General features: G+C 42.6%; 1 protein-coding gene across 1 annotated transcript; it reads left to right on the forward strand.

Moving 5' to 3' along the window:
* Nucleotides 1-3,220: 3,220 nt before the first annotated feature.
* Nucleotides 3,221-5,226, forward strand: hmx1 (H6 family homeobox 1). The gene is made up of 2 exons (XM_041180099.1): nt 3,221-3,524; nt 4,619-5,226. The coding sequence occupies exons 1-2, from the start codon at nt 3,221-3,223 to the stop codon at nt 5,224-5,226; spliced, it is 912 nt and encodes a 303-aa protein (XP_041036033.1).
* Nucleotides 5,227-8,828: the final 3,602 nt, after the last annotated feature.

Here is an 8,828-nt window from a genome sequence, read left to right on the forward strand (position 1 = left end):
GTGATACATGTTCATAGATCAATGTCTGCGTTTAAAAAATGCCCAGAGGAATTTCGTACGAGCGCAAAACGCGCCCGGATGGAAAATATAACCACGGATTTGTTACGACCAACCGAAATCTAAAAATACCGCGCATCGTTTATAACAGGAGACAACTGGCCACACTAAAGAGTTGTGTTTGGCTAAAGCAGGTGATGTGTGCTTGGCTGTCACCTAGGTTACGAAATAACACTTAAGCCTCATCAGTACAAAAAAAATCAAGTGAAATATAAAATTGTGACACTGCCACTGATTTTGGGGGAAAATAGCAGCTTGCGTGGTTGGCTTCCTAACACATTAGTCAGTTGCTGTTCCTGCCGTGTCATTTACAAGACAACTGTTGACTCAGCTGAAAGGACCCAATGGATAGAATACAAATAAACAGAAATATGCAGAACCAGACGTGGACTTTAATCGTGAATGTTCATATAGAACATATTCGATCACTTTGCAAACTGCTGTTTCCATTACGCTGTAATATGACCGTATTATTGATAAAATATCCTCACAGGAACATTTCAGAAGCCCAAATATATGATTCAGGGCAGCGACCAATTGGAGAATGACTGTTTACAGGTACCATCGGTGTATTCATAACAAAGATTCTGCTCTGAATTGGTGAATTATATTTGGGGTTAATGTTACATCGACCCTATCTCTGAGCAGTCGGATTTTTCCTCTCCTTTCAACAATCTGGAAAAATATTGCGTAGGTCATGCCAAGAAGATTTGTTTTGGAAAAACAAGTTTTGAAAACTGGCACCTAATGTCATTGGCTATTATTTATCTAAGTTACTTTTAATATTAAAATATCCCATTTTGTATTTTAGTCACATCTACAATTACCAATAAAATGAAATAGAAATCTTGGATGTAGAGCCTGCCACGGTCCTATTCATGGTCTCAATAGGTTAGGAAAAGTTTCTCATGTTCCATATTTATCTTTAAGGCCTACAAGCCCCAATAACGGAAACCTACGCCAGTGACTCTCTTCTGGTCCCATCTGTATTTTAAAACAATTAAAATTCGACGTGTAAATCCTTTTAATCGTCGACTTGAATTTACACAAGCTCGATTTTATCAAGGCCAGTGATTTTAAGGCGAATAATGTATTTATACTCGGGCTATTTAGCTGCTCCTACTGGTTGCAGGCAGCTCAGTTAGTCAAACGAACTCCTTGGGCTATTAAAGGTAGAATGATTACATTGCGACCACATGCAATTAAAGCATGAAAAATGGGTTAATTTTCAGTAGAGATATTGTAGCAGAGATAATGCAGCAGGGACGCAGAGGATGCCTCATTTCAACCTGTAGTACGCACACTCTGCACAGTTCCAGCCGATATTGTGGTCAAAAGTATGAGTTGTAGGGGTTGGTTTATGATTATATTGTGCTCCTTGATATAGCCAAGTGATCCCTCACTTGAATCATCGCCATTTACTGCATAGCAACCCAGTTATATGCAAGAGCTTCATACAATAGAAAGTATACAAATTATACAACTCAAAAGTACAATGGGCACAAACAGTGAAAGGCAAGTACCCCAACCAATATGGTGCTTTGTTGCAATCATATTGCCACTTTAGTTTTCATTTGAAATTGTTTTGTTTCTTTTAATAGGCAATGTATCAGCGGCATCGTGAAAAACAAAACGATTTAATGCCATTTGTACGTTTTTTGTTCTGATTCAATTATTTAATAGAAGTCACTCACCTATACAAGTGCTCATGTCTGGTTCTGAAAATCAGCTCAATATATTGAATTGCAATGAACCTGGCTGAATAAAAAAAAAACACAAAGACGCCGAGTTAAGCTGACATTTGCAGTGACTGGTCGTCCTTTGAACCGAGCATGATCAGGCTTAAAACTACAAGACAACAACAATGAGAGGGAGTTTAAAACCGATTACTGGATAAAATGCGCAGTAAGAGGCGGCTTCACAGTAAATGTACAGTCAAGTTCAATTCACTTTATGCAAGGATGGGCAATTATCCCTCAATAAATTCTGCCCATGTTTTAAATTGGATGGCACTGCTGAACACACAATGTGGATACGCTTCATTCAACACTTTTTTTTACGACACAGCGACTCCGGGAGAAGAAAGGCTTTTTTAAATTTTCGCCGCCGGGCAAAGTGCAAAATCACATTTAATTTTACTGGAATAATGGAGATTTCGAATAGACAATGCAAATCAATTCTAAATCAAAAGCACCGATGTTAACTGGGTCTGCAAATGGATAATCGTTTTGGAAACCCTGCCCAGTATTGGTCCCACGAACACCATTAAGTCCCCGGACAAGATAAATCAGTCAATAGGCAAACAGAACATCTTACTTTTCGTCTTAGCCCACACTGATAAAGTTTGCAACGGGAACAAGCCAAAGTACCGAAGCCGGCAAAATGCACCTCAGAAAGCATTCAGCGGTCTGCCACTAACTACAGTGTGACAGGAGGACCATTTTTGGGGGGGGACTGACAGGAAGTGAATTCCTAGTGTCAACCAATAGGAAATAGCTTATTATGTTTGCAGAAGCTCCCCCCCACCCCCCCCCCCCCACCTCCTTAAACCGCCCCCACCACCCCCTCCACACACACACCCGCATCACTCTTTCTCTCACTGTGTGGAATGCGAGACCTAGATCTGGATTCTGATTTGTGATTTGTTCCCTAATTGACCTAAATAAAGGCACTGACTGACAAGCCTCTGTAGCCGCAGGCACACGGTCTGAACACAGAGCAGTGAACTCATTGCAAGCAATTCTCTTATTTTCTTGAGTAATCCCATTTGCCTCTGTGCCCGTCCAATCCGTGGGTATACTCTTTGCATGTTAAGCATTTAACTCGGCTGACATTTTAATTTCATCATTTACAATCCTCCCCCCCCACCCCCCCCCACCCCCCCCAACACACACACACCCCAAACCACCTCTCACTCCCCTCCCCCACTTCTCCTCACTGACTGGCGCCGAGTGGACGATGTGTTGGTGCTGATGGTTTGCGGAGAGGGAGAGGAGCCGTTCGCTGGGGTCCTGCTTTTCGCTGCCGATTGCGATGATCGCTCGGGGAATCGCTCTCCCGCCAGAGGAAAATTCGGTCTTCCTCGTTTAACAGGGGAAGGAGCCGCCGCCCGGGCTTTGAGCGGATAGACCCCGTCCCTCCACTCGCCGATAAAAAGAACACCATGCCGGACAAAGTGACGGGGGCTCAGGGCACGCCGCCTGCCCAGGTTTCTTCCTTCTTCATAGAGAACCTGCTGCGGAAGAGCAGCAAAGGGAAGGCGACGGACAGAAGGGAGGAGAACGCGGGGCAGGTGCCTCCCAGATCGAGCCTTTTCCATAACGGGACAGCGGGGGAGCATTGCAGCCAGCTCTGCTGTCAGATCTCCAGCCTGGGCTTCTGTGCACAGACCTCTCCACTCAGGGAAAGCATGTTAGAGTGGTACACGGGGGCTCAGCCCCGATGTGCCGGCTGCCCCAGTCCACACAGTAAGTTCATTCTCTTCTTGCTGGGAATCATTAAACAGCAGGAGGGCCGCAGCGCCCCCCCGCCCCCCCCCCCCCCCCCCCCCCCCGTCCCGGGCCTTGGTATGGGTCCCCCGCTAGCCGAATGCTGACAAGAAATGGCTTCGGGGTTTAGACGATGAGTTTTCCGCTTGCTTTCGATGTCAATGCTGTAAACACTGGGGCAGTTAATTTGTCAACGTCCCGCGGGCTGGGAGGCCGGTTGCCCTCGTGGAAGCTTTTTACATTCAGATAAAAAACCTGTCCGAGAATATCATGCTGATGACATGAGCCCCATTGTAGTCTGATTCCGCCTCCCGGCCCATGGCCTGGGTTAACGGTGAGAATCGTGTGGGCCGGTGCTCCCCACTAATCCCACTCCAAAATAAAACAGTGAGGCCGACCTGCGAACATGGTTTAGAAATTTGAAATCAAAAACGGGCTAACATAATACCCAGGCAATAGGCACTGAAAATCCCTCCCCATTTTTACAAGTATCTTCTACCCTTAGCCACGGTGTTAACGTGGCTGGCCGGTTACAGCTTGGAAAACAAGCACGACTGATTCTTCTCGTTTGGATGCATTTTCTCCACATTTTGTGTTTCAGTTCCCTCCCACCCAGCCTCGTGTCTTTAACTGTACTGTGCTCGTTCAGGGCCCGAACCTGCTGCTGCTTTCATTGTTTCCAAACTGCAAATAATCCCCCCCACCCCAATTTCCCATTGAAAAATACGTCCCACTGTGTGTGAGATTGGAACCAATCTGTCAGTTCTTTAATTTTATAGGCTGCTATCAAGAAGTAATGATCGAAATAAAGGTGATTTTGTTGGATTTATCCGAAAGATAATGATCCCAGAGTCATGCCTCTTGCAAGTAGTAATGTTACAGCTAATGTAACCTTGGTGATAATAGGTAGAGCAACACACAGTCCTTGCTGAAGAGATTATTTCACACAGTACCAGGCAGTCACAATACTAACAACCTTTACTGTTCACTTCCCTTTGTTTAATACATTCGCCTCGGCCCCTGAAATAATCCGGGAGTTGACCTGTAACTGCCATTTCTGTTCGTGCCCACAGGTCCGAAACAAGGGAGCCCCAGCTCCGAGGAAGAGCACTGTTTTTCTCTCACAGCCAGTGATCTGGACTCCCCGCCAGCTTCGGACAAAGGAGACAACCACAAGGAGGTCTGCAGCCAAGAAGGGGACGAGCTACTGCAGGGGAGGAGGTCAGAGGCGGAGAGCAACCCGGCTGTCAAGTGCCAGGCGGACTCTGACCAGAAATCCGGTCGCAAAAAGAAAACGCGCACCGTGTTCAGCAGGAGTCAAGTTTTCCAGCTGGAGTCCACTTTTGACATGAAACGTTACCTTAGCAGCTCCGAGAGGGCGGGCCTTGCCGCTTCCCTTCACCTGACCGAGACCCAGGTTAAAATCTGGTTTCAAAATCGGAGAAACAAATGGAAAAGGCAGTTGGCCGCAGACCTGGAAGCGGTCAATCTTTCTCACAATGCCCAGAGGATTGTGAGAGTTCCCATTTTATATCACGAAAACACACCAGCTGGCGCCTTAAGCTTCAGTCTACCGCAAGTATCCCCTTCTCTGGTTAGCTTCTCCAGCTCTGTAAACTATCCTGTCACGACATTCCCTTCCATGTCTTTCCTAAGGTCACAGATGAGTGGACTTGTCTAAATCCTACATTAAAGGTGAAACTGTTCCACGTTACGAAACTAAAACAAAAAAAAATGAAGCAAAAGACTTTTGATTATCTTCAACGCTTTTGTTTTGCCTCTAACACTTTTAGTTGGTGCAAATGTGCAATAATTGACTGGGTTGCTGTGGCTGAAGAACCGAACAGGACATGTGTGCGTTTTAACACCCAAAGACATGATGACAGAATGAGAACATGTTCACTGCTCCGGCGACATAATATTCCACCACGACTATGGACTTACAACATGGAAAGAATAACTTTATAGGTAATGTCTATAAAGTCTCCTTTGCTTACTCAATATATTGCGGTGTTAAAGCATTAGAATTTTTTTAACTTCATAGGTCTTGTTAGAATGAGCATGGGAGGACTGCAGAGCAAGTTCAAAGTGCTCGATGGGATTTTAGTACGTATTATAAACATTAGTTACTGGGAGCTCTCCTTGATTTCATTCTTTCAACTCGTTGTAGCTAACCTCATTTATATTATCGGAGGAAAAATTATTGCAATAAACCCTGGTCCAACCTAAAATAAATCAAGCAATCCTCTTTGAATGAGCGCATCATCCATCATCGCAAATCATTTGATTTCATATCGACCTCACTGATGGTGTGGTTTGTTACAGGACTATCGGGACACCGAATGCTGATACGCTTTTGGTGCTTATTGTTCTTCATTTTGTTCTGCATTGTGCTTTTTTTAATATTTAACCCTTTGCATATAAAGATCGCCCATGTTCGAGTGAGTTTGGCCTCGTCCACACGATACAATAAACATTTATCCTCACGTGATGCAATAAGGTGGAAGAATATTACTTTGTAGCTTTACAAGGTATTAAGACGCGTTTTACAAAACCCAATGCTGAGCTTCAACTATGCAACATTCTTAATGTTTAGTACAGTAACGCCGAAACTGTGCTTTGCACTAAAGTCCGAAGAGATAACGTTACACGCATTTGCCAAATCATTTATTTGGGACTGTTCGTTCTCAATAAGGCAACGCATACACAACTATACATTGAAGCATAGCAGTGGATCCTTTTCACGAAAACCAAAATTGTCTCAGTCCTAGTCATGACTCTTCTGTTCCAGGTTTTATTGTGGAAATTCAAATAGTAAGTTAAGACTTTTTATACATAATGCATGGTTGATATCAAAAATGTAGATACTGTTAATAAAATAGGACCGACATGACATTAAAAGTTATACTTAATCAACTCCAACTTGTTTCTCTTAGTTTCCGTTTTGCAATGGCGTCAATATTCGTATCTTGTTCAATGAATCACACTAAACTATTTGGCACAGACCAACTAGCTTCGATTTTCTGAAAGCTCCCGAGAGAACTTGTAACGGTTGCAGTTTTCATTGTTTGCAATTTCCAAACATTGCGATGCCTGAATTTACGTGCTGCCGTGAGATAAGCTTATGGAATAAACGATCGCCCGTTTAATTCTCATCGTGTCAAGGCTGACCGTCACAGCGTTTGCCAAACGTCGATCACTGCTCATCAATATACTGCTCATGAATGGATCGTTCTCATTCTACTCATTTAATGTACAATGTGCCGTTAGCTGCGACTTAAATTGCGCGATTTACGCTGCCCATGATTTCTGCAACATTTTAAAAACTGAGGGCGGTATTGTCTGCTATTCAAAAGCCATCTTTTGACTGAGTTTAATTTTGTAAAAACATGCAAAATGACGAAGCAATAGGCTACGTGGCCTAAATTAACATCTATAGCAATTAAAACATTCCAGGAAACGGGGGCAAGGGTGATTATTACTGACACGATTTTTAAACAATGAGGTGTCTTGACAAAAGTACACCCTAAAAAGCCTCTTAAAAAATCCACCGCCCAAGTTATTGTCTGTGGGATTCCAATTAACTGGGGATTAGATATAACTGAGAATAGTAATACTTACTAAATCATGTATATGCTTCAGATCTACAACAAGGTAACCCTCAACAGAATTCAGGTCATTAAACACATTTTGAGATTCTGTAAAATCGATGGTGTATATCTGTCAAAACATACCAATCAAATTTTGCCTCTTTTCACTTCTATATTAATTGATTCCTGTACCTACCTATTATAAACTATATGGTTTTATCTATACTTATAAATTGTTCAGATTGCTGTCTCAGATGGAGGACTGTTGAACTGGATAGCTCGAATGTGCGCGATATGTATTTCCCAGGCCTGATGTACCTCCTGTTTTATGCTAGGCCGCAGACTTGTAGTTCCGAAGGTTTTGAAAACACTATGTTGCGAAGGAGTGAACGAAAAGTTTCACTGGTTTCTGATAGAAGGTGAGTTCAGTCAAGCAAGGACACCGAACACAATAATGGAGCGATACTGGTTAAATTGTACCCAGCCACCATATCCCAGAGTTCACTTCCTTGAAGCAGTTACCTTCCGATTCATAGTCAACGATTTGGTGACATTATTAGTCATAGAACTGATATGGGTAAAACATCGTCCAAGCTGAGAGTAAAAACAGAAAACATTGGATACAAAGGCCAGCCGCCTCAAAGGCGAACTTAGATGCTTAAAATGAAGTTCTGGGCCCTTCCTCATGGGCTGAAAAATAAGAGGCAGATTGGTACAGTCAGTAAAAAGGGATCATGAGTGGAATGGTGCAATAGATCACGAAAGATACAAAACTGTGCAAATACTAAGGAAGAGAAAGGTCTGGGGAACTATGGCAAAATGGAGTAACACGTTTGTTACACAGCTGCAGTTAAATATTTATTAATCTACATTTTCAGATTTAGTAACTATTAACTAGCCCAGCAGTTAAACTGAAAATATTGGTCTGAAGCCGTCTTATTTCAAGCCACAAAAGTGGAAATATATATATTTCTTTCAGATCTCACCTCTAAAATTAGAAGCGTAAAAGGTATGAAATCCCATAAACGAGCTTCCAACTTGTACATTTTTTCACACATTTAGGACTACACTAACTAGATGCTCCGGTCCATGTATAAGATCAAAGATACTCGGGTGACAAGAACATAGTCAGAATGAGAGTACATTAGGGTGAACCGGGGTAACGGCAACTGAATGGAAAATGTAATAAATTAGAAACTTTTATTTATAATGACCAAGAGTTGTGTTGAAATTTAGCTTTCAGGATTTGAAATCTGCACAGATTACATGTCCTGCCACAATTGCTCGTTCTTCTCAAATGACTGATGTACAGAATGTACTCAGATAGTTTACAACAGAGGAATGGAAAATTACCTCACCTTTCAGCTCTGTATGGGTAGCCACTTAATTTCCTAATATAAGATTATGGTGTCAACGAATAAGAAACATAGATAGACGTGAAAGCAGTTAGCTTTGGCACGGAAGTAAATAAACTAATTTGAGTTTAAGCAGCTTTACTGCCAAGGCGTTCGAAAGTTGCTAGAATTTTTAATAAACTTGTTTTCCTGCCCAACTACTATCGAAATTCCCATCCTCTTAAATATAGAAATCTGCGCAACGTAAACACAAATGAAAATACACTTGATACTCAAGCATCTTACTGCTTCCCCCAGCCGCCGTAATAAAACGTGCACAGAGTAGGTGGCCTGAGATT

The sequence above is a fragment of the Carcharodon carcharias genome, chromosome 1 (genome assembly GCF_017639515.1).
Source record: "Carcharodon carcharias isolate sCarCar2 chromosome 1, sCarCar2.pri, whole genome shotgun sequence".
In the NCBI taxonomy this organism is placed as follows: domain Eukaryota; kingdom Metazoa; phylum Chordata; class Chondrichthyes; order Lamniformes; family Lamnidae; genus Carcharodon; species Carcharodon carcharias.